Source organism: Mastigoproctus giganteus, chromosome 8 (genome assembly GCF_048544385.1).
Source record: "Mastigoproctus giganteus isolate SK-2022 chromosome 8, ASM4854438v1, whole genome shotgun sequence".
In the NCBI taxonomy this organism is placed as follows: domain Eukaryota; kingdom Metazoa; phylum Arthropoda; class Arachnida; order Uropygi; family Thelyphonidae; genus Mastigoproctus; species Mastigoproctus giganteus.
This window is the reverse complement of record NC_143582.1, coordinates 91,746,924-91,774,095: the sequence shown is the minus strand read 5'-3', so window position 1 is coordinate 91,774,095 and position 27,172 is coordinate 91,746,924. Positions and strand designations below refer to the sequence as shown.

The following is a 27,172-nucleotide window of genomic DNA, read 5'->3' as shown; positions in this document are numbered from 1 at the left end:
TGTATATAAAATTTACCACGAAGCCATCACTGTACTGATCAGTTCATCATCCATCAGTTTGTGTGCTATTTGTGGCATCTCTGGTACCACAAAATTCATAATAGGAGAAGGTGAATTGACTCATATTTTTAGACTTTTGGTTATTGGCAGTACAAATTAGAGGAGTTGCTGTGGTATATGTTCATATTTATTTAGAAATAAATATTTATCATCACAGTATACTTAAAATCCAATACTCTTGGGGATTGAGACGTGGAAGATTTTAAAATTTTCTGGATTTCACAGAAGCAAGTATAAATAGCGGTTTTGAATAGTTTTAGAGGAGCATATTTTAATAAATATTAAGCATAAACAATTGGACTTTATAAATGTTTACATCTGTAAAGATTTTTAATGACTGTTTTATCCTTATTGTGGATAAAATATTACGTCGTCCCTGATTTAAACTGCAGGGACGATGTAATGATATTCATTCTCACAGTAGAATAAACTTGCCTTTGTATCAAATTGCCCTAGTATTAGTAAAGCCAGAATCATGCAATAGCTGAGGGAGTTTGGTTACTTCTTCTTTTCCTATTATCATTTATGTTTTATGTAGCAATATGTGAGATGGAAATATACTGTTTTTCCAGCAATATAAGTTTAACGTGTTATTATGTGAAGCATATGTTATTAGATGTGCTAACAGACTGCATAACATTGGAATACCTCTCAATTTAATTTGATTTTTTTTTTTTTTTTTTTATGTAAACCCCAAACACGAGAGGTGTTAGAACCTATAGTACTTAGTACCGTGCTTGGGTTGGAGGTTGAGAAGACGAAAGAAGATATTTGTTGACATTGGACTTGATCTTCTGTAGACTGTAATTTTCAGGAAATACATATGAAGAAAGGTTGTTCCAGAAAACCGCAGTTGAATGAATAAACGAGGAAGATGAAAAGTTGGTTCTGTGAGTTTGAAGTTGGACAGTAAATGGATGTTGACTGGTGGGGGCATGTGTTCGGACTGTTTTGAAAGAGAGAGAGAGAGAGAGCAGGAATTATAGAAGCTAATTCAGAAGAACAGTGCCCATGGAAGTATCTGTAGAAGAGGCATGCAGCAGAAACAGTACGTCTATGAGACAGCGAGTGCAGAGACTCTGTTAGAGATGAATCATTAATCAACCTAACTGCCCTCTTCTGAATGGAATCAAGAAGCAGAGAGGTTTTGGGGGCACCACCCCAGATGTGGGAACAATATTCCATGGCAGGGTGGATTTGCGATTTCTACAGAGTGAGCAGCTGTTTGGAAGAAAAGTAATGGCGAGAGCGAAAGAGAAAACCAAGTTTTTTAGATGCAGAAGAAGCATATTTGTAATGTGCTTGAGCCAAGAGAGTTAGAAGTCAGGGTAATCCCCAAAAGAGATATATCATTTTGCCTAGAAATTGTGTTAATTGTCTTGTGTTAATTGTCTGTTTCCAGGGAGGAATGCTGAGATTGGAAAGTAGGATGGCTCTAGAGCAGCGGTTCCCACCGGTGGTTTGCGAACCCCTAGGGGTTCACGAAAGTGTTCCAGGGAGGTTGCACTAAAAATTTCGTAATTCCGTCTGATTTGATTTACATAGGTATATTATCGTAAACTACAAAATATAACTAATAATAAATAATAAAGTAAACTAAAATTAAATAAAAAGTAAAGAATTGCCAAAGAAATAAACCACATCTCCCACAATTCCTTATAATTACTTTACTATCTTACAGTATATCATGTTAAATAAATATCTAAAATTATTTCTTGACTAAATGTCCAAGAGTATGAAAAAGGTTGTTTATGCATGGGTAATGTGAGATAGAATCAGATGCATGCATACTACCTCGGTAGCAGAAATGATGGAAGTGCATTACCCATGCATAAACAACCTTTTTTACAATCTTAGATGTTTAGTCAAGAAATAGTTTAAGATTAAACCATGCACACCATCAAGCATCTCTCATATTGTGGAGTTATACTTCATAACCGGGTTGTCGCTATTGCAACAACAACAGGGTACTGCCCACCCACCGATGAGTAAGCCAACAAGCTTCGAGACGATGCCATCTGGATGGTGGTATCCACTGAGAATAAGTAACATTAGTCTGGTGAAGTTACTTATTCAAACCCGTGCAATACCTCGGCCACTCATTCTGAAGGTTCATTCACAATATGAGATATGAACAAACGATGCATTGATATTACCTGGGTAGTAAAAATGATGGAAGAGCATTACCCATGCTTAACCAACCTTTTTTAAATAAATATGTTTTCCGTACTATTATTTATTTATTTATTTTTTTCCATTCTCAAGGATCATTGTTACGTATAGGTACCTTCTTCTTCTTTTTTTTAGTTCCTATAGTACTCAGTATCGTGCATGGGTTGAAAAGATAAAAGAAGATATTTGTTGACATTGGACTTGAACTTCTGTAGATTGTAATTTTCAGGAAATACGTATGAAGGAAGGTGGTTCTGTGAATTTGAAGTTGGACAGTAAAAGGATGTTCACTGGTTACAATCACGTGTTCGGACTGCTTTAAAAGAGAGAGTGGGGAATTATAGAAGCCAATTCAGAAGAATAGTGCTCATGGAAGTATCTGTAGAAAAGGCATGCAGCAGAAACAGTACGTCTATGAGACAGTGAGTGGAGAGAGACTGTTAGAGATGAGTCATTAATTAACCTAACTGCCCTCTTCTGAATGGAATCTAGAAGCCTGCGAGAGGTTTTGGGGACACCGTCCCAGATGTGGGAACAATATTCCATGGTAGGGTAGATTTGCGATTTGTACTGAGTGAACAGCTGTTTGGAAGAAAAGAGCCTAGTTTTTCTCTTTTTGCTGAGAGCAAAAGAGAACCAAGTTTTTTAGATGCAGAGGAAGTAATATTTGTAATGTGCTTGTGCTTGTGCCAAGAGAGATTAGAAGTCAGGGTACTCCCCAAGATCTTGCCTAGAAATCGGAGTGTCATCGAAGATAAGCATAGAAGTAGAAGAATCCTTTTTGCGAAATATAAGACAGAATTGAGTTTTAGAAGGATTTAAATGAAGTTTTCTTTGCCCCGCTGGGAATTCTTGGAGATTAGCATTTAAGGATTTAGCAGTGGATACTTGAGAAGTTTATGCTTTCCAGCAGGGCAGGGTTTCTCAAACTGGAAGGTGGAAAGTAATTTCTATTTATCAGCAAAACTATGGATGCTATTTCCGTTCAGTGGAAGAAGGTCATTAATATTCAAGAGGAAAAGAGTGGGAGAAAGAATCGAACCTTGGGGGACACCAGCATTAGTGGAGAAGTAAGAAGACAGAGAGCCATCCACCATCACCTATAGTGAGCTGTCAGAGAGAAAACTTGATTCCCAATTACAAAGCTCACATACCATAGGATGGAAGCTTATTTAGAAGACCTTTATGCCAAACACGATCAAAAGCCTTTGAAATGTCAAGAGCAATGGCTTGAGTTTCAACAAAAACTTTTCCATTGAATTTGTACACAGATCTTCTTCTTCAAGAGGAATGTTTCCCTTTACAGTGGGTTTCCTCAGCCTACAAGTTATTTTTTGGTAGGAATTTTTTCCCACCATAAAGTGCGATTCAAGGCGTCTTGGTCGGTTAAACCTCGGGCTATCATGCACTCCTGTTCTCCATCCATCCATATCCTCCTAGGTCTTCCTCTTCTCCTTCCAGGAGGTATCCATTCCAGGATAGCCTTTAGATATCTAGTTTCTTGTATCTGTTTTACCTGTCCATACCATGTGAAATGCTTTTCTTTGATAGTGTCAATATTATTTTTCACTTCCATTTTCTCTATTATGTCTCCACTCCGTTTTCTGTCTCTTCTAGAAGTTCTTGCATAGATGTACATAAGCCAGAATATCACCAGTGGAACGACTCTGACAGAATCCATGCTGGCGATCGTTGACCAGATGAAAGATTTCCAGATAGTGTAAGAGTTGACAGTTAATTTATTTCTCCATTACTTTGGAAAGAGTAGAAGTAATCTCAATGGGATGATAATTGGATGGAAGGGATTTGTCACCCCTTTTTAGGAACTGGCTGAATATGAGAAAATTTCCAAGTAGAAGCAAAAACACCTTTGAAATAAGAAAATGAAGCAACATGACACAAAATAGGAGTAAGTTCATGGGCACAGGTTTTGAAAACAAGTGGAGAAATACCATCAGGACCTGGAGCTTCCGTAGCATCAGATTCATCAAAATCCTTTTGACGGAAAACCACAGGGTTCATTGAATGGAGTGTGCTGCAAACAGTTTGAGGTGATTTACTAAGATCATCAATACATGAGTTGGAAGGAAAATAGGTTGCTAGCATGTCAACTTTATCTTTGGCTAATGTGGCAATAGAACCATCTGGTTTTGACAGAGGTGGGAACAGAGATGGGCAAAAGTTGCACCCAATGGCTTTGGCAAGAGATCAGAATGATTGGCTACCATTAGGGCAAGAAGCAAGTTTTCTACTCTTAGCCTGTCCAAAATCTAGTTTGCACTAATTAATAACTGCTTTACAAAGTATAAATAATACTTAATTTTTATTACGCAATGTTGCTTATAAAAACGTAATGCTGGAAATATTTTATAATGAAAATTGAGTACTTAAATACAATTTAAGAGAATATAGGCTTAGGGGTTTGCAATAAAAGTATTATGTTGAAAGGGGTTCGTGAGTCAAAAAAGGTTGGGAACCACTGCTCTAGAGATAGTAAATGGGTGATTCGAGATCCTATTCAGCCATCTCAAGAGCCAGTATTCAATACTTCGGAAAGCTTTCAGGTTGCTCGGTGGGGCGGAGGACCAAATCTGCGAAGCGTACAGTAGGATGGGAAGTATACATTTCAAGATATACTTTTTAACAAGGTCTGGGTGTCTAATGCCAATTAACTCCTGTTTGGCAGCCCAGAGTGCTGCTTATGTTTTAGCTTTGATGTAATCAAAGTGTTTGGAGAATGTTAGTCCCTCATCCCATTTTAGGCCAAGGTCTGCGTGCGATTTAACCTTTGGAACTTCGCATCCGCTTACCAGCATAGAGATATTGTTCCTGCTCTTTTTCTTTGTAATTGTCATCTAGGCTGATTTGCTTGGGTTTAAACGTATTCCAGTACAGTCGAGGTAATGCTCCAGTTCATTTATTGTGTTATTGGCTTGTTGATTTGTTTGCTTAACTTGTTGTAGATCTTTAGATTTGACGAAGAATTTAAGGTCATCAGCATATGTAATAAAGTTGTCTTTATAGGATGCAAAAAATGTTCTAGAGATGCAGAAAATAACAGTGAGGAGAGAATGCCTCCCTGTGGCACTACCTGCGAAATGGAGTAATGGGCAATAAAATCATCATTACAGATTATGAGGCATCTTTCCTTCAGAATGTTACATAAAATATTCAGGAGATTGCCTTGTATTTTGAAGTAGAAAGATAAAATTTGTTTCAGAGCCGTTATTGAGATATAATACAGAATTCCTTTAAACAAAAGAGAATTAATTGTAGGCCTAATTCATTTTTGGTATCATATTATCTTAGCACTTGTTGAGAAATGTGTTACACTTTCTGCTAGAAAGGTATACACCTTGTATCAAAATAATTATTAGTCAATCTAATGTTAATACTTTTTTTTTTAGTAAGTGCTAATGTTCAGTAATCATTTGCATGTATTGTATAGTAATTCTTGCACTACTTCTATTGAAATGCAATTGAACAGCAGCCTGGAAAGCAAAGCAATGGGAATTTCCAGAACTGCTGGGAGTCACATTGGAACAAGTAAATACATAGGCTGTGTTAGGGTAACTAAGAGTAGAATGTACATGCATGTATACTTGCATGTACACCAATGCTAGGAGTATAGTTAATAAATTCAATGAGCTTGAAGTGCTAGTCAAGACATCAAAGGTAGATATTGTTGGGATATCAGACATGATGTCACACAGACATAAGCAGTGCAGAACTGGGATTTGGGGAGTACAATGTGTACAGAAAGGATAGACAGGAAAGGAGGAGGGGTTATACTGTTAGTTAAGAAATACAAAATCTAAGGAAGTGCATCCAATTGATGTTGGTGGACAATGCAATGCAATGTTGAGTTTTCACATTTTCAACATATTTAAGTTTACTTCTACAACTGATGGAAGTTTGTTCCAAATATCAACCACCCGCTGGGTGAAGGCAAATTTCTGCACATCTGTTCTACAATTGTCGTTCCTCAATTTGAATTTATGTATCCTCAGGTGAGTAATCTGAGCAAAAGGAAGAATCCCATCAACATAGTGAACTTGTTCAAACCATTCAAGGCCTTATACACCTCAATCAGATCACCTCGCAGGTGCCTAGTCTCCAGGTGCTGCAATTTGCAGAACTTAAACTTTTCTTCATAAGAGCAACCCTTTGTTCCACTCACCAATCTTGTTGCCCTTCTCTGTATTCGTTCCAGCAGTTCTACATCCTTCCTAAAATGAGGCCTCCAGACCTGTATACAGTACTCAAGGTGTGACCTGATCATCGCCTTATACAAGGGGACTTATACACTGCTCAGAAAACTTCATATCTGACTGCACAATTACCCCCAGGTCCTTTTCATTCTCTACTAACCTGAGTATCGTACCATACAGTTGGTATGTTACTCTTGTCATTTGTCAATGTTAAACTTTACATTTGTCAATGTTAAGCTTCAGTTGCCACCTCTCAGCCCATGTCCTCAACTTTTCTAGTTTCTATTGCAGTAGTGTACTGTTATTAATAACCCTCCCAACCTTCGCATTGTCTGCAAACCTGGACATTAACCCTGATATGCCTTCATCAATATCATTGATAAATACAGAAAACAACAATGGACACAACACCGAACCCTGGGGGACTTCACTAATAACATTAGTCCACGAAGAGCAGTGTCCATTGATTACCACTCTGTCTTCTCTCACTCAACCATCCTTTTATGCATTGTAGCAACTTGCTCTTAATGCCATACTGCTCCAATTTGTACAATAGTTTTCTACCTTCAACAGTATCAAAAGGTTTCCTAATTCAAAATTATTTTTTGCATCCAGTTCCTTTGTGATCACATCACAGTATCCAATCAAATTGATCAGACATGACTTCCCCTTAACAAACTCATGATGTGTCTGAACTATAACTGCAGTCTTGTCTAGTTGATCCTCATTGCTTCTTTAACCAGTGACTCCATTATTTTCTCTGTAACAGAAGTTAAACTAACAGGCCTGTAATTACTCTTGTTGCCCTTTGATCCCCCTTTGTGAATTGGGGACACATTTGCACATCTCCAGTTCACGGGGACCTCCCCTGAGTCCAAGGAAGCTTTCATAATTATGGCTAAGGGTTTGCTGCCTCCTTTAATATAACTATAATCCCCCATCCACCCCAGGTGCCTTTCTTATGTTCATTTTCAACCATTTCTCCTCCACTGTGCTCTCAGTTATTACAAAATCTAGCCTCCTGCTAGATTTTGATAAGCTTTGGGCCTTCACTTCCCTACAGACTTCCTCATTATCATCGTTGATAATGTTCATTCTAATGAACTGCCTACTGTCAGGCCCAGCCAAATTTTTCTGTTTTCGTTATGTTTAATATCATTAGTTACTTGTATGCATAAGTGTCATCTCTTGTGCTCTTTACTCCTCTTGGAGAAAATTTCTTCTTTGAAGTTTGAAAATTTGTAAAAATTAAAACTGTACAAAATACTTTTAAATATTAATTTCTTATTTTGACTCGGTTGCTCAACCTCACTGTGAAATTATTGCCAAAAAATGAAATCAGGATTTAAAAAAGAAATTTAATAAACGAACTCCGTAAAAAAACAAAAAAAGCTTACTCTTTTAATGTAATAATATTCTCTATACTTGTTTACATATTACTTGATTTAATTTCATCATTATCTGAATCTGAATTTTAGAGAATTTCAGAATTTGTAAGTGCAAATTGAACATCTGCTGATGTATGGGTGTGATCTTTCTCCTCCAATTTTCAAAGATATTTTTATGTTTCCATCTATTAAACTTGCATATATTATTAGTTAGAAATACAGATAAGCGATCGCAGTAGGTATTGGAAGATTTCAAAACAATTCATGCATAAATAAATACATTACTTGAAATGACTGAAAAATGTAAATCTGTCTGTGTATCGTTACCTTTTGTCCATGGCAGAGATATGTACTGTTTCTCTTCCTCCTATTGTCAATACACACTACACTCCCCACTTCTGTGTTTAATCAATCAGAATTAACTTCCTGTTGGAACAGTTCTTACTTTCCCCTGGTGATCTGTCCAGGCAGACAGATCTAGTGTTGAAATATCCTCTCCTGTGGAGTTTTTCTGATTGTAGCTGCATTATTGGCTGTTAGTTTGTTTGATAGTCCAGTGAGATGGTCTCTTTTTGATTTTTATTCTTATTTCTTTTGATTATATTAGTTGAATTTTCCTCAATCTCTCGTTTCATTATTCTTGTAGAAATTAATTTCTAATTCATCATTTTAAAATTAAACAGACATACTCAAGCTCCGGTATAAAATATATTACAAAACTTATCTTAATTACATTTAATTTTCTTCTTCTTCTTCTTCTTCTTCTTCTTCTTCTTCTTCTTCTTCTTCTCCTTCTTCTTCTTCTTATGTTGCAGCTTACAGTAGTTTCAGACAAATTATAAATCCAAACTTTATTTTGGATAGTCAAAGAATTAAAAAGTTGCCTCTTAATTAAATGGTAGTTAAGTTTCAGATCCCATGCTAATGGTATTTCTAAAAAGTGCTGTCTGTCTTTGCTTCCACATTTGATTACATCTTGATTGTTTAATTATAGTTAACCTATTAGAACCTTGCTTTTCTGGCTTAATAGCTGCATTGAATTTTCAAAAAATTATGGAAATAGTTTTAATTAATTAAATCACTGATTTTGTAATTTCTATATGGGAAAAAGTGCATGGAGAAGTATTTGCTGTAGAGTAAAATTTTTTTGAAAATTCATGTCATTATTATTAAAAAAAAATTTTTTTTTTGTAATTTCCAGAAGCTATGCAAGAAGCTGAAGTCTGTAAACGCAGGAGAGATTGGGCTTTCAGTGAAAGAGATAAAATTGTGTTAGAAAGAGAAAGCATAAGAACCCTTTGTGATAAGCTACGTCGAGAACGTGATCGTGCAGTTAGTGACCTAGCAGAAGCTTTACGCGATTCAGATGACATTAAACGACAAAAAAATGAAGCTTCTAAAGAATTAAAGGAATTGAGGTATTAATTTTAAATTTTTACTATTTGCTTTGATTTTCAGTGTTTTTTTAATAAGGATTTAAAGCAACTTCAGAGTGAAATATATGAATGGTTGGCTGTAGTCAGAAATTTCATGCTTAACCAAAAGGTACTGTTGGCACCTAATTTTGATATATTTTATGTGATTTCTTTGTTTTTTTACTAAATATCTGATAGCTTTGTTTTTTTACTAAATATCTGATAGCTTTGTTTTTTTACTAAATATCTGATAGCTTTGTTTTTTTTACTAAATATCTGATAGCTTTGTCATAGCTGCCAACTCTTGATTTATAATGGAGAAGCCATCTTTTTGTCAATTTGATCCCTTTTATTGGCACGGCATCATTCTAGAGTGGGTACCATAGGGTTTCTCCGTGTTTTTTCCAAAAACACCATTTTTCACTTTTTTTTCTTTTCACAAAAAAAAAAATAGTAAAATTGCATTAAAATCGGAATTTTTTCTTAATTTCATTAATGAATATAGCTGTGATAAACTCCTGCGAATAGTTAGTTGTAATTGTTCAGTTAACCAAAAAAAAAACTTTGTTCTGTAGGTTTCATTTTGAGTACAGTGCATATCAAGCGAAGGGATGATACTGTCTCAATTTAGAAAACAATAAAGATTAACAAAGGAACTTATAAAGTTTATTAAAAACTAATATTAATATAATTAAAGATCTCCACTGATTTCACTGATTTTGTGTTCATTGCAGATGATAAACAAAATTTATTTATTTTTTTATTTATTTTCTTTGAAAATAAATAAAAATTAATGAATTAATGAATAAAAGGCTCACATCGTGAGTATGGGCTTGGCACACCCAGGTCCTGAGCTGGATGTCTTTCTTTGTGATTCCTTTCTTCTCTCTCTCTCTCTCTCTCTCTCTCACTCTCTCAGGGTAACTCAGAAATTTTTGGCTGGTGTAGTGTAAGCCTCAGGCTTCCTTACACCATATAGCTAATAATAATTTCATATTATTTTCCCACCTTCAATTTGATTCTTGCTATCTCTGCAAAGTATTAATCAATTTTTTGATCATTATTTTTATTTTTCCCTTATAACTTCTCTTCTTTTAATTGGCTGTTTGATTCAGCCTTTAATTTTGGATAATTAAACACATCTTATAAGTTCACATTATTTTACTTTTTCACCTTATTTTTTTCTTTTTCTTACTTTACTCCTATTAGTTCTGGCACTTACCCTTTGTGTTCTGTACAATTCCATTTGTGTGCATTTTTCTAACACGGTACACCAAATTCAAACTTAATTACACACACACACACACACACACACACACACACACACACACACACACACACACACACACACACACACACACACACACACACACACACACACACAAACACCTGTTAGAACGCGATGCTCGGGGTCCAAAGAATCACATCACGATACAAGCAGGATCGATTTAGAAAATTCCAGTCATTTTTCGGCATTCAAACTTCATACGTACTGTCAATTTTGTTCATCTTCTTTGTTGCATGATAATTGCAATACTGCGTCTAAGAAAAATCAAGCAAAGAATGATGGAAATAATATGCAATTGAATTGTTTCAATCTTTTATTGATGCACTGTACAATAAGCAGACTAAGAGTTAAAATGTCAATATTCATATTGTGAAATATACATAAACATGATAAACACACGTTTTGTTACAAAAACAAATGAGTACTCACAAAAACTGCTTTTGCACTTAGTTATATCAAAACGTACATTTGTGTTTTGAAATTAACAGTCAAAAATTCGGGAGAAAAGGAAACACATAATGCACTCAGTGTTCTTTCCACTACTAAGTAGACATTAGTGAACAAAGTTTTGCACATTTTAGTCATTACTTTCAAGTCTTTCATTTTTTAATTGCATCTCTTTGTTTCTTTTTAACAATTTCAGTAAGGGATTTTAACTGTAAAATTGAAAGGGAATCTACTTTTTTACTAGTTTGCAAACCAGTGAGTGCCTCCACGATACAAGTCAACAATTTACAAGTCGTTTGTTATTATTCTTGCTTAAATCAAAGGATAAAGCATATCGCAGATTCGCATTAAACTGAAACTACCGCCACTTGTTCAAGAATCCAAAATGTTTATTTTCAGTGACTAAAACACATTTCAACTGATGAAAAATGGGACCCATGCTTGCATCATGTTATAAGTGAAATCGCATTTTAATAGGTTTAAGTTGTATATTGTATTATGGATGGATGTGTATATTGACACTGCAATGGTACTAGCCCACAAATTCTGTATATTAATGATTATCAACGTACTACTTCATATAATATATATAATTAATGTAATCTTTTATTCTACTTGGAAAACATACTACAAATGATGCATTACAATCTGATTATATTGCAGTGCATAACTGGATACATGTTAAGTGTTTAGACAAAAAAAAAAAAAAGCTGATTAGGCTGTTACATAAGATATATGAAAGTAGTAGTGAAAATAGTTATGAATGTTTGTACAAAATTAATGTTAAAACTTTTGATAATATTTAATTTGTTAATAATCTAAAAGAACTGGAAATATAGATTGATCATGTCCTCAGTTGGACAGCTCACACACTTCATTTGATTGATAAATTCTCTGAGCAGTGCAGACGGGCTGCAAGAGTAGCTCATAGTGTATTGTCAATGATATATAGGAATTTTCCTAGCAGGGATAAGGAGGTGATTATTCCCTTGTATAAAGCAATGGTCAGGCCACACCTAGAGTACTGTATACAGGCCTGGAGGCCTCATTTCAAGAAGGATGTAGAGCTGCTAGAACGAGTATAGAGAAGGGCAACTAGATTGGTGAATGGGACAAAGGGGTGCTCTTACGAAGAAAGGCTTAAGTTTTGCGAATTACAGTGTCTGGAAACTAGGCACCAGCGAGGTGATCTGATAGAGGTGTACAAAGCCTTGAATGGTTTGAGCATGCTCAATGCTGATGGGATTCTTCCTCTTGCTCAGAATAATCACCTGAGAGGGCATAAATTCAAATTGAGGAAAGACAGATGTGGGATAGATGTGCGGAAATTTGCCTTTAGCCAGCGGGTGGTTGGTAGGTGGAACAGACTTCCATCCTTTGTCGTGGAAGTTGATAGCCTAAATAAGTTTAAGGCTCAGCTGGACAGGTATTTCGAACGAACAGAGGGGTGAAGTGGAAGTGGTTATTTTTATTTATGTTACTTTCTTTTTTTTTAAAGTTACTTTCTTTTCTTTTTTTTTCTTCAAGCTTATGAAGCTGATGCTGCATAAGCTTGCTTTCTTGCATCAAATGCCTCTACTAATGCTAATGCTAAAATAAAATTCAATTTTCAAAATTTTCAACTTATACAAAGGTCATTCAAATGAAAACTGCAAAACTAACAAAATGCATATTATGCAAAAATTAATAATCTTGTGTTAGGTTATTGATTGACTATTGGCAAAATACACCCACGTTGCACAATATACTATTATTATTGGGAAACAGTCAATTTTAAAGATTCCAGTGCCCTTGCAGTCACTCTAGCAAGGTAGAAAATATGATCTATTTTCTGATTTTTGAATGCAGAAGAAATAAAAGCTGCTCGAATTTATCACAGAATGTTGGCTCAGTATGGTTATGCATGTATGAGCCAATGGCAAGTGTATTAGTCGGTGAATAAGGTTAAGAACTGTTGTTCTTAATATAAAAATATAATTATACGTTTAAGAACTGTGTTGTGACATCAAAAGTCATAGCAGTAGCAGAATAACTTGTATAAGGATACCATTGCATTACTATTCAAGAAATTGCCACAGCATATAAGATTAGTGTTGGTTCGGTGTAGACTATCATTAGTGAACTCTCTGAAAGTGATAAAGCCCAAAAAACCTATAGGTAAAAAGAAATCCAAAGAAGAAAAAAATTAGTCAAGAAACACTTGTCATGATGAACCGAAAACGGCAAATGAAGAGCAAGATAAACACTGACAAGGAGAAAATCGAGTATGCTGAGTTATGCAAAGCCATTAGACTCAGAGAGGACATAAGATTTAACACAAGAATCGTAGAACAAGCATTAAGGGAAAACAAAGGATTTAAATCAGCAGCCATGAGCAGTAATACAGAAAGACAAATAATGCTGAAACTGAAGAATAGTGATGGTGTACTTGCAAATAGCAGAGAAGGCATAATTCAAATAGTAGAAGACTACTATAGAAAATTATACAAGGAGCGAGGGAATGATGCCAGCAGTGGGAAGATGGATCGCAAATTAGTAACACCTAAGACATACCCAATATCCTTCCTGATGAGGTAGAACATGCATTGAAGAAAATGAAGAATCAGAAAGCCCCGTGGGAAGATAAGTTACTGTAGAGTTGTTAAAATTGGGAGGAAGAGACATGACACAGAAACTGGCAAGACTCTTCACAAAATGCATTAGAAAAGCTGTGGTGCCTAAGGAGTGGAATAATGTAATCATACTTTTGCTGCATAAGAAAGGAGATAAATCAGAAATTGGAAATTATAGACCACTTAGCTTGTTATCCCACATCTACAAGTTGTTCACAAGAGTCATTACTAATAGATTAGAACGAATACTTGATGAGAGTCAACTGAAAGAGCAAGCTGGCTTTAGGACAGTATTCTCAACTGTGGATCACCTTCACGTAATATCATAGCTAACGGAGAAAGGAAATGAATACAAAACTCCATTATGCCTGGATTTGTTGATTATGAAATGCCATTTGACTCCATACAGCATAAGGTAATGTTTTGGGCACTGGAAAGACAAGGCATAGATACCCCATATATTATGATTTTGAAGAAAATATATGAGAATGCTGCCTCCTTTATTAGACTAGACAAAGACAGTAGTAAATTTAAAATTGGGAAAGGAGTTCGGCAAGGAGACACAATATCTCCGAAGATGTTTACTGCTGCCCTTGAGGAAGCTTTCAGAAGATTAGACTGGTCGCAGAAAGAAGTCAGTGTGAATGGAGAGTACCTAAACCATTTATGATTTGCCGATGACATTGTGGTCATAAGCCACGATCCCAAAGAATTAGAGGAAAATCTTAATCAGTTATGCAGAGTTAGTAAGGATTTCAGACTAAAGATGAATATGGCTAAAACAAAAGTTTTTTTTTCTCCTTGCCTTTTCCCATTATATATGGGGTCGGCGTTTTATTGTTTTGGCAAGCAATTTTTACGGCCGGATGTCCGGATGTCCTTCCTGACGCCAACCCTCACCCTTTATCCTGGCTGGGAATATGCGGTGGTCATTCCCTGACCTGCCGCATCCTCTGTATTTGGTGGGTATGGGCTCGAACTCCCGGTCTAATCAAGAAGCATGTGCTATGCACTACTGCTCCTCCCCACCTGGCTACAGAGGCACTATGGCTAAACAAAAGTAATGATGAACAAGTATGCCACAGAAAGGGATATAATGATTGAAGGAGCAGCAATTGAAAAGGTGGAGTCATATACTTATCTGGGACAAGTCATTAGTTGTAATAATGAGGATTAGATTCCTCAGAATTTAATACCAGAACTGAAGAAATAATGCCTGTGTGTGTTCTGTGCTTCTTGGACGGTATGAGCACAATGGAGATTCCTTCTTAGAACACACTGTAACCAGAAATGAATTTTGGGTGTGTGCTTCTGCACACCAGAAAGGAAACTCAATCATTCAGAGTGGTTCAAAGTTCCATATTGGAGAAAGCGTATACCCAAGAATCATCCAGAAAGTGTTATTTCTGTATTCTGGGGTCATAAAGGAATGATTTTGGAACATTATCTAGAGAAAGAAGAAGCTGTGATGCACGACAAATGTTATCACAGGGGTCGGCAACCTGCGGCTTGTGAGCCTCTTGCGACTCTTTGAACATGTAACTGCGGCTCTTCATGCGGCATTTTTGCCCGCATGAAGCACAATTTGAAATGAAGTTAGAGGACTTAAAAACAAGGACACGTGGAGTGCCAAACTAAAATGCCTTAAAAATTAAATTGAGGATTTGCAAAGGCAAAAGGCTGCTCTTGCCATTCTACACAAATGGATGGCGATAGGTGAGTTAAAAAAGAAGACCAAATTGTGTATGATGCATGGAGTAGCTTACCGGACATGTATATAAATTTGAAAATATTTGCATTTAACTTCTCTCAGTGTTTGATTTGATGTATTTCTGTGGGCAAATATTTTTGAACATGAACTATATTAAAAATAAAATCAAGGAACCATCTGAACAATGCGAGTCTCTCAGCATGTTTAAAGATGAAAATTACAGCATACTCACCTGATGTTGAGAGACTTGCTCAAGAAGTTCAGCAGCAAAAGTCACATTAATTCATACCTAATTGGATGTGTGTTACGTTTTTTCAGTATTAATAAAAATATTTCAATATATATATTTTGAACAAGCAGGCATGTTACCCAGGTGGGTAATGTGCCTGCCTGGCAACCCAAAGGTCGCAGGTTTGAATCCTGCCTCGGGCTTTGATCAGAGTAAAATGCAAAAACTTTGGGAGGTGCATTATGGCCACAGAAGCCGATGTGCCAACAACTAACAAAAAAAAAAAAAAAAAAAAAGGAATAGATGAAGTTATAAGTATTACAGCTATCCTCCATTTTCACCAGCATTTGTGTGATTGGCCACCAAAAGACATACTGTACAGGACTGGCTTCATTACCAACCACAAAACTTTTTTTTTCCCCCCTCTCCCCAAGGAATCTAGGAATTACTGCAGCATTGGAAGAGGTATGTTGTATGTAATGGGGACTACATCGAAGATTTACAAATGTTGTTTTCTTGTTGTTTGTGGAATACAGCTTTTAACTTTTGCCGTTCTGATTTGAATGACTATTTTTTTTTTCCTGTTACATTAAAAACAAATTATCTTTACCTGCTAGAATGTGATTAATCTGTAGGTAAAAGCTAATACCTCAGATTTTAAATTATAATATTTTAAAAATATTAAAAAATTACATTTCTTATTTAGGCTCATCAAACAACTTGTAGGAAAATTGAAATTTGGAGTGATGAAAACAATTTTTTTTCTTCTTGGGTTCAAAATTATTACCTCACCAGAAGATGAAACTTAATATAATTGAATAATGTAGCCAATATTATTCAACTATATTAATTTGAATGCCTACATTAATTATTGGCTACATTAACTTGAATGTAGCCAATATTATTCAACTATATTAAACAAGGTTTTATTCACACAGGGAAGCTGACATTTTGTACACCTAATCATTCCCCACATTTTTGTTCCCAATCTTGAACATCCAAAAATGCTGAATAAATGTGGTGATAGAACATCTCATTATTAATTATATACTTGCTAAGCTGGATGTTGTTCAAGGTTTAGGCCTAAATGGTTGTCAAATGAACTAATGAGACTCGTAACAGAGAAGAAAAATGCATGGGATGCATATAAATTATCAAGCGACTCAGAAGCCTATGGCAGATATAAGTTAATCTGTAATCAGGTCACAAAGGAGGTTCGGCAGGCGAAGGCAGATTACGAGAAATCCTTGGCAAAAGATGCTAAGAAAAACAGCAAGGATTTCTTTTCTTATATAAACTCTAAAAGGAAGGGGATGAATCTGATTGGTCCACTTGACATCGATGGTTCGACTGTTGATGATTCTGCTCAGATAGCAAACAAACTGAATGAGTATTTTGCATCTACATTCACACATGAGGAATTATTAAGGTTTGAAAATGGCAGAAGGTTATCAAATTGTAGCAGGGTACTTAATGATTTTGTAATAACTGAGAGCAAAGTGGAGGAGAAATTGTTGAAGTTAAACGTAAGAAAAGCACCTGGGGTGGATTGGATCTATCCAGTTATATTAAAGGAGGCGGCAAAGCAACTAAGCAAACCCTTAGCCATAATTATGAGAGCATCCTTGGACTCAGGGGAGGTTCCCACGGACTGGAGATGTGCAAATGTATCCCCAATTCACAAAGGGGGATCGAAGGGTGACACGAGTAATTACAGACCAGTTAGTTTAACTTCTGTTCCGGGTAAAATAATGGAGTCACTGGTTAAAGATGCATTGCAGGATCATCTAGACAAGACTGCAGCAATAATTCAGACACAGCATGGGTTTGTTAAGGGAAAGTCTTGTCTGACAAATTTGATAGGATATTATGATGTGGTTACAAAGGAACTGGATGCAGAAAATAATTTTGATATCATATATTTGGATTTCAGGAAAGCTTTTGACACGGTTGCGCATGGAAGACTATTGTACAAATTGGAGCAGAATGGTATTAAGGGTAAGTTGCTACAATGGATAAAAGGATGGTTAAGTGCGAGAAGACAGAGGGTGGTAATCAATGGGTGCTGCTCTTCATGGACTAATGTTATTAGTGGAGTCCCACAGGGTTCGGTGTTAGGTCTACTGTTGTTTTGTATATTTATCAGTGATATTGATGAAGGTATATCAGGCTTAATGTCAAAGTTTGCAGATGATACAAAGGTTGGCAGGGTTGTTAATGACAGTAATGGCAGTGTGCTACTGCAATAGGATCTAGATAATTTGGGCAGATGGGCTAAGAAGTGGCAACTGAAGTTTAACCTTGACAAATGCAAAGTACTGCATATGGGTAGAAGTAAAACCCATATGCAGTACTTAACAGAAACGTACCAACTGTGTGGTACTACACTTAAGAATGGTAGAAAATGAAAAAGACCTGGGAGTAATTGTGCAGTCAGATATGAAGTTCTCTGAGCAATGCAGACAGGCTGCCAGGGCAGGTCATGGGGTTTTGTCAATGATATATAGGAATTTTGCTAGCAGGGAAAAGGAGGTGATTGTATGGTCAGGCCACGCCTTGAGTACTGCGTACAGGTCTGGAGGCCTCATTTTAGGAAGGATGTAGATTTACTTCAGCGTGTACAGAGAAGGGCAACAAGATTGGTGAGGGGAATGAAGGGATTCTCTTACCAAGAGAGGCTTAAGTTCTGCAAATTGCAGTGGCTGGAGACTAGGCACCTGCGCGGTGATCTGATTGAGGTATATTAGGCCTTGAATGGGTTGAGCACGTTGAATTCTGATGGGATCCTTCCACTTGTTCAGATTACGAACCTAAGGGGGCATAAATTCAAATTAAGAAAAGACAGATGTAGAATAGATGTGCGGAAATTTGCCTTTAGCCAGCGGGTGGTTAATTGCTGGAACAAACTTCCATCTGTCGTTGTGGAAGTTGATAGGTTGAATAAATTTAAGGAGGAACTGGACAGGCATTTGGAGGGAATGGTGTGATTTTTTTTTTTTTTTTTTGGCTGATGCTGCATAAGCTCATACATTTGCTTTCTTGCATCACATGCCACTACTACTACTATATTTAAGAAAGACTTACACATGTAATGGATTAAACTCTAAACTGGCACCCTTCAGTTTTGGAGAGGTGCCAGATTTCAAAATTTTTGAATTTTACATGTAGTGATGGAATAGTTTTGGAGAAGCACATTTTACCAAATATTAAGCACTAACAGCTAAACTTATTCACATCTAAACATTTCAACTCAAAAGCATGTTCTGCACCATTCCCATACCAACTCCTCAGCTCTATGCTATTGTTAAAAATAAGTGGTAAATAACAGTATAGTTTCTTAAATATATAGAAATGATAGTAAACAGAGATAAGTAAATATTGAAATATTATCTAAAGTTAAGTAAATATTGAACTATTGTCTAAAGTTAAGTAAATATACTCTAATATCATTTTTAAATGCTTAGGTATAGAACAATATCAGAGAGAATATACATGTGCTTCATAAAAAAAATTGTTTCACATCGATGGGGAAAAAATATTAACTGTTCTCAGTCTACACGATATTTTGATTTTAATAATGTACTGTGAAGAAATTCATTGTTTCTTTTTTTTTTTTTTTTTTTTTTTTTTGCGCATAATAAATATCTACAAATTTCATCTTTCCTACCATCACAAGTCCACATGTCTGATGAGCCTTTCTCATCAGACAAATGTGTCAACTTCTTTGGGATCTAAATGAATCATGAAAAATCAAAATATATCATTTTCTCTCCTAAAGTACAAACAGAAATAAATCTGGCATCCTCTCCTTGGCTCTCTCTCTTTCAAAGCACAAATTCTTAGTGGGTGGTACAGGATGAAAATTTGACCCACAAAGAACAGATCCAGTAACTATGCTCAAATGTGCTTTACGCGATTTGGGACATGAACTTGACCACTGTAGATTTCACAACAGAGGCCATCAAAAAGTTCCCTCTCTATCCTGGGATATGCTGTGAAATCTGTTCTGCCACTCCTAAATCTAGCTTGAAGAAACTTTGGAGTCTAGAATTCTGGGTCCTAAAGTGAGCCAATAGTTGGGCTCACCTGCCTTATACCACCTCCAAATCAAAGCTCTTCATCAATGTTTTCCACACTCCTGTGCAGCACTTAGTATATGGGCAAAAATTCACAACAGAACTAGATCTCTGCTCTGAAGTTCTTGACTTTATTAACATCTGGCAGATTGTGTGCTGGAAGATCCCAGGCAGAGCTCTCCGAAGTCCTCCACTGCTTAGCTGAAACCTAAGGAGGGTCTCAACTTTCAAGAGGCACTTTCCTAACAGCTTCATTGATGCACCGAATACATCCGATATTGATTTTGACTTGTTGGTCCAGGGACTCGGCCTACAGGCAATAAGTGTGAATCCCATTTCAAGTGTCTGGAACATTCTTGTAATTGTCACCAATTAATATTGACTCCTTAGTGAGAGATCCCTGTACTGTTAATAGAGATAGACTAATTCATATTGAATTAGTTTTAATTCAGTACTGTGATATGTTACTAATCATTATGTTTAGTTGTAATAGATTGTATGTATGTACACTCCCACCTAAAAGTTTGGAATCATGTTTCATTTTTCTTAATTTTCAAAATTTTTATTAAAATAGGAGGAACTACTTATTTACCAATTTTTATTAAAATATTTTCAATTATGTATAAAAATTAAAAAATTTAATTATTTTTAAGAAATAGTTAAGAAATTTCTAGAATATTTGAGAATATTCTAGAAAGGTGTAGAAGACACTTGATTGTAGTAGAACACTGTAGAAGATTCCTGAGTGTGGTAGAACATTGTAAAGAATTCTAGAATGTACTAGAACAGCGTTTCCCAAAATTTTTTAGTCATGGAACACTTTTCATATCACAACATATTCATGGAACACTTACGAAACACAAGTTTAGTGGGAGCCAAAGACCTGTTTGCTAATATTTTATTACATAGGATGCCTGTGCATCAGGAGCATCTTTATTTCCAACACCTATAAAACCGAAATTCAAAGAACTGTTATGTTACTTTCGTTTTGGCATTTTATTCGTGGATTCCTGTTTTTTTACTTTGGATTTTTGGGGAACAAAAGGCTGCAAATGTTCATCCTTACTTTGAAGTGTGACAATATTGTTTTCGTTTTCATTGACCACAGTTGCATTACTAGAAGTACTTCGCTTCTTGTTTTAAAGTTCTCTTTTTAAACCACAAATTCATGGTCACATATTTTAATAATAATATTTTCGAAATGCAGTATTAATAATTACCAAAAAAAAATTTATACAAGGAAGTGAGTTTAGTTATGATATCAGTTCACTTCCTCCTCTCCTTCAATCTGTGTACTGCAGGCTAAATCACATACAAATGGCATAAATCACCACATTGCTACTTTTTTGTAGATGTCATTACCTCTATGCATACTTCTCTATGCAAGCCCGCAAAAATAAAGTGTTCCACTGTCTATTTAATTATCAGTCTATTCCAGTATATTAATAACTGAAAAAACAAAATTTATGTTAAACATTATAATGGTACAAAAGTGGTGTATGCTACAAATATGCAAAATTTATTTATTTTATTTGATATTTTTAATTATTAATTACGAATTTTCACGGAACACTTGTTCACATCTCACAGAACACTAGTGTTCTGCGGAACACAGTTTGGGAAACTCTGTTCTAGAAAGTGGGAATATTGTTATAGAAGGTTGTAGATGAGTCTAGAGTGTTTTTTTTAAATAAAATAAATTGACAAGTAAGAGATGTAACTTATAAGATCAAACTCTCATCATTCAGAAAGTTCAGAAAGAGTGTTTTGTGTGTTTCGTGATAAATATGGCAAGAAATAAGGAACTGAATGTTGAAACAAGAAGTGCTATATAACTCTCTGTATAAAGAAAGTTATTCCATAAGAAGTATTGACAAAAAACTAGGTGTGTTTCATTTAAAGGAACACAAACTACCATTTGATGATTCAAGGAGACTGGCAGTTTAAAGGACAAGCCATGATCGGGATAACAGTGGCACATAACAACAGAAATACAAGATAAGACCATGACACTGATACTAAATGCAGTTCAACAACTTACTGCCCCTGAAATCCGAGCCTAGCTCAATAGGAGCAGAGAAACTCAACATCTGCATCTGCTGTCAAACTTTTTATTAAACAAGCTGAACTTTGTGGTTGTGTAGCAGTCTGAAAACCTTTATTAAAACCAGAAAATTTAAAGAAACAGTTTTCTTGGGCTAAGAAATACCAACACTGGACAATTGAAGAGTGGAAAAACATACTCTAGATGGATGAATCCAAATTTGAAATTTTGGATCCAAGTGTAGAGTTTATATGAAACGATGAACTGAAGAAAAGATGGTGCCACATTGTGCTACAGTGAAGCGCAGTGGTTCCATCATGATCTGGGGTTACTTTTGCTTTTCTGGAGTGGGTGACATCATCAGAATTGAAGGAATTTTAAGAAAAGAAGGCTATAAAAATATTCTTGTACGTAATGCAATTTCCTCTGGACTTGAACTTTGTGGAAGAAATCTTATATTACAACATGACAATGACCCAAAGCACAGCTCTAAGCTGTGCAGGGACTTTCTAGCAACTAAACAACAGGAGGGGTTATTGCAAATTATGGTGTGGCCACCCTAATTGCCTGACTTAAACCTAATAGAGCTTTTATGGGATAATCTAGACGAGGTGTCCAATAGAAATTCAGTTGTAGCCACAGTTGTGGTTCTTCATTTTTCTTATTCGCCACATTATAAATGAGAATTGGAAAAAAGAACATATTATAAATGGCCTTTGTGATTATATTTTATTCATAAATAAATGTGAAAGAATTACAAAAATATTGCAGAATTGAGTACCTGAAATTCATTTCCTTTTGAAAGATATACCTACATCATTAAAGTTGACTTTTCATTTACAGGGCAATCAGTTTGACTTTGAAGCAAAAGCATGTCTCTTTCAAACCAACGTCAGTCCAAAGAAACTTATGATCTCTTGACATCAGAAACACTTACGATCTCTTGACATAACCGAGAATTATTAATATCAAACTGAAGAGGATATTTCATATGTTAAAATACAGGTCTGAATTTTTTGAAATCCAAAAAGCATTCTTCAGATTTTGTTTGCAGATTCTCCATCCAAGTATTATAGTGCTGTAGATTCAATTCAGGATTTCTGCGTACTGAATCATATTTGGAAAGTGTGTGAAGTCTTGATTTCTCATTTTCAATATATAAAGTTTTAGTTTACTTATATACTCCCATGCATAACTAGCCAGATCACAAATTAACTTGTCCTTTCCCTGTAATTTTAGATTAATTTCGTTCATATGTAATGTAATGTCACTAAGAAAATGCAAGTCATATTGCCATTTTTTATCTTGATTATAGAATATTTAGTGTTTCTTTCATGGCAAGGAAATCTCTAATTGGAGTTAACAAGGCAGTGAATTGTTGCAAACCTTTCCATGACTCAATGAGTGCACGTTTGCAAAACAACACATTGTTAAAATCATTGTTATCTACTTCTTTTCAACAACTCTACAAACTGACAATTGTTCATAGCATTACCACAAATATAATTGACAATTTTAGTCACTATCTTCATGATACTTTTCAAAGAGAGTGTTCCCCACACAAAGATTTTCTTGGTATATAATGCATTGGAAGGAAGTCAAAATATTCACTTGAGATTGCTGATTCAAAAGTACAAATATCCAGATTTTTGTTCTATTATCTCTGGTGACAGAAACTAACTTTGCCATATATGATTCCTACTCTGGAGCAACATCTTTGAAAGCATTAAAAATATTGATACCATGAGTCCAGTCTCTTAGGCTACAAATTGCTAAAATTTCTTCTTTGATCTGCAAGTCTTTTGAAACTAGATGAACCTAGAAAATTAGCTGTGCAGTGTCTTTAATATTACATGATTTGCCCATTTCTAAAGAAAATGATACACAGTTTTTCAAATGTTCAAATAGTTTGCCTTTAATGTTTTGAACCAAATCTTGTATTCTATGAGAAATTGTCTGGTGACTCAATTGCAGATTTTTTACTTTATGCATGTCATTCTGAGGATTTAGCTTCAAACAACGTCAACTACAAAATTGAAACTTTGTTTTGAGACAACTTTAGTTTTACTTTATACAAATAACAGTGCATATCATCTCACACGGCTGTATCTCTCTAGTACTTTATAAGTTAGCTTGGGCTACAAGCACATTTCCAGTAAACCAAGAAAATATTAAATGACTTTTTCTTGGTTAATTACAAAAATGTTTAATGCAAAATGATTTTGTATTTAAAGTTGTTTGACACTAAACCCTCTATTTTTTGTCTTCAGTTAATAATTTTTGAGTCAAATTTCCATTACAAAACAGATAATTTAATTTAGTTCTCAGTCTGAAAATGGCTTCCTTTTCGCGCTAGTAACCATGCTATTTTGTAACTAGCTAAAATTACAAGGCCAGATGTTAAAAATTATATAAGAAAACACTGCTGTTCATTAAACTTTGACTTTAGACAAGTAATTTTCTCCACTCTGTTATGACTGCCATAAGGAAACTATCCATCAAATTCATTGTGCATATCGTGAAAATGTTTTTTAAAATTGTCCACTTTGGAACTTTTACTACACGCATGGTTTTTTCATTTATTTTTATGACATCAAACTGCAACTGCATTTATCATGGAACTTACGATTAAAATTCTGTTCAATTTCTTTTTTTCATTTCTCCTGTTGATGTACTGGTTTCTGCATTACTAGTTGGCTCAGCAGAGGCAGCATATTCCTGTTTCCAAGTTACAAAATTATCCATGTCTAGAAAATGAAGATAAAAAATAATAATATATTGTTTCACAAATACTTAACTTAACAACAAATAAAATATATACCTATGGCATTTAAACTAACATACAATATATGAAAACGCAATCCGGATGAACAGATAGTAGCAGAACTTGATAGAACTTGTTACTTATCACTGCCTATGCATGCTTTTACATCACATTGCTTCCTCCTCCCAACACACACACACACACACACACACACACACACACACACACACACACACACACACACACACACACACACACACACCATGCTGCACAGGCATGCATTATACAGCAAGAAGACAGAAAGTACAAGCACTGGCATATATACATATTTGCTATTTTTCTCTTTAGTAGTCGAAGACGTAATTTGAAGTTTTCATTTTTATTTATTTATGCCACAATGAAATAGGTTATTTTCCACATGTGGCTAGTGGTGAATGTATTGGACACCTATTATCTACACTGTCAAGTCTGCAAAGTCTGCCTATCTTCACAGAATTTATGGGAACTTTACAGATTACTTGAAATAATGTTAGTCAAGACTGTATTATAAAATTTATCACCAGAATGTCATGTCTATGTAAGGCAGTGATAAAATCTCATGGAGGATATTTTGATGAAAAATCAGTGTAGTTGTTAATATTAGTAATTTAAATATTTTTTGCTGTAAATTTTTCAGTGCTTAATAAAAAATCTTAAAATACTTTGTAGTGTGTTATTTTTTATATTAAATCTTACATTGTCATAGCTAATTTCAAAACAAATTGACAAACTGTTATATGTTGCGATTCCCTCTTCATATCCCAGTAACATTGTTAGACTCATTTGGTTTCTTGCAATGGGAATCATGTCCTGTATAAAGAATTTTATTATTATTATTATGACTAATTATAACAGTGGCAGAAGTTTTGATTTCTTGTAATTAAATGTATTGTTTGCACATCAGTAAGTCACTGTTTATGGAGGTGGTTAACCATCCATTTAATTAATCATACCTGCTTCCAGCTGTACCAACTGGTACAGCTGGAAGCAGGTACCAACAGTGGGCATTTTCTTACCCACTTTACTCTCAACTGTTCTGAAGTGACATCAAACAGATCATTAGCTCATGCAAGCCTCTATTTCCAGCCCATAGCTACAGTTTGCAACAGCAGTTTGCATTAAGTGAAGAAGTTTACTGAATAAGCAATAGCGATAAACAAGGGAAATCTTACCCTCTTTTGCATGCATTCTCAAACATATGCAGTTGTTGATAGGAATGCCAGATTGCTTTTAAATATTTCTGAATCATAAAAAGTTTTTTTTTTAAAGGTGTCAGATTTCAAATAATTTCAGATTGTAAAGTGCTGGATTTTACAGTTATTTTGCAGTTCCTTGTAAATTCTTGATTAGAATATTTTCTGTCTATAAAACAATTATATTTTATTATTATTATGTTGTTATTTCTCCCTTGAGGGGGGAGGTTCACCCCATAACAGGTACTAGCACCAAGTGCATAGGGTAGCTGTTACCAGTTTTTTATTTTATTTTTATTTTTATATTTGTTTTATTTGTATTTTACTGTATTAATTTTACTTTACAGTTCACCCACCTTCTATTGGCTTTGTAATTCAGCCCATAATTTTTTAAATTCTTTATAACTTTGATGTGATATATATATATATATATATATATATAAAGGAATAATAGTTGTGCATTCCATAATAAAGTGGAATGTTAACTAATTATGATGCTGTGCTACCCTCCCATAATTTTTATTATAATTATGTGGGTTTTTTTCTTTTTTGAAGAACAATTAGTTGAATAATTTTAAATCTTATTTTGTATTTTAATTGGAAAGGAAATAAAAATTATATTATGTTGTTATTTCTCCTTTGGGGGGTTCCACCCCATAACTGGTACTAGTACCAAGTGCATAGGGTAGCTGTTATGTGTGGCTATTACTTTTGGTCGAGGGAACTCTCTGACTATTCTACTAGTGTTCAGAATTACGACTTTCTGGAGTTCCTTGTAGGTGTTCTCTGGAAGGCTTATTGTTTGCTAGACAATAAGTGTAGGGTATTTAAAACCATGGCAGTTGGTGACACGGTGATCGGGATGGTTGTTACTTGTTCTGTCTGCCACATCTCTTTGACATCTTGTCTTAGGTCTGTGTACTTCCTAATCATTTTCCTCATAGGTTTTCTGGAGGTTGTCAGTGTTGGGTACTATGTCGATCAGATAATTAGCTTTTTCTTTCTTGCCAACAAGAATTATGTCCGGTCTGTTGTGCGGGATTGTATTGACTGTTATTATGCCACAGTCTCGGTACAGTTTGTGAGTTGGGGTTTTTCTAGTATAGGCTGGGGTTCGGACTTGTAATGTGATACACTTCCCTTAATCAACTGGTATTTCCTTTCTAGTTTCTGGTGTATTATCGTGACGACCTGGTTGTGTCTACATGTTTACTCCATCTGAGTGATCGCCCTGCATCCTGCAGTGATGTGTTCGATTGTTTCTGAGGCCAGATGCCATTGTTAACCTGTGTCATCTGTAACTCCGGGTTCCTTGCGATATATTTTCTATAGTTCTGATGTTGATTACCTGGTTTTGGATGGCAAGCAGAAATTCTTCAGTCTCGGAAGCTTTCTGCTCATGACCCCCGCAGTGGATGCCATTTTATTTATGTGGTATTGCTGGAGGTCAATGTAGTGTTTGCCATGGAGTGTCTTCATTGTCCATCTTTGTTTCTTCCATTGGTGGGTGAGAGGGATCTCCT

General features: G+C 35.2%; 1 protein-coding gene across 3 annotated transcripts in view; it reads left to right on the top strand.

The window, feature by feature from the left end:
* Positions 1-27,172, top strand: part of LOC150081717 (MAGUK scaffold protein DLG5-like) — a 450,728-nt gene that overhangs the window by 138,714 nt on the left and 284,842 nt on the right. For 2 of the 3 annotated variants that reach the window (XM_090378822.1, XM_090378824.1), the window contains exon 9: positions 9,033-9,249. In XM_090378822.1, coding sequence (XP_090234948.1) covers positions 9,033-9,249 — 217 coding nt within the window. The remainder of the gene's footprint in view (positions 1-9,032; positions 9,250-27,172) is intronic. The other variant, XM_090378823.1, reaches the window with a different exon arrangement.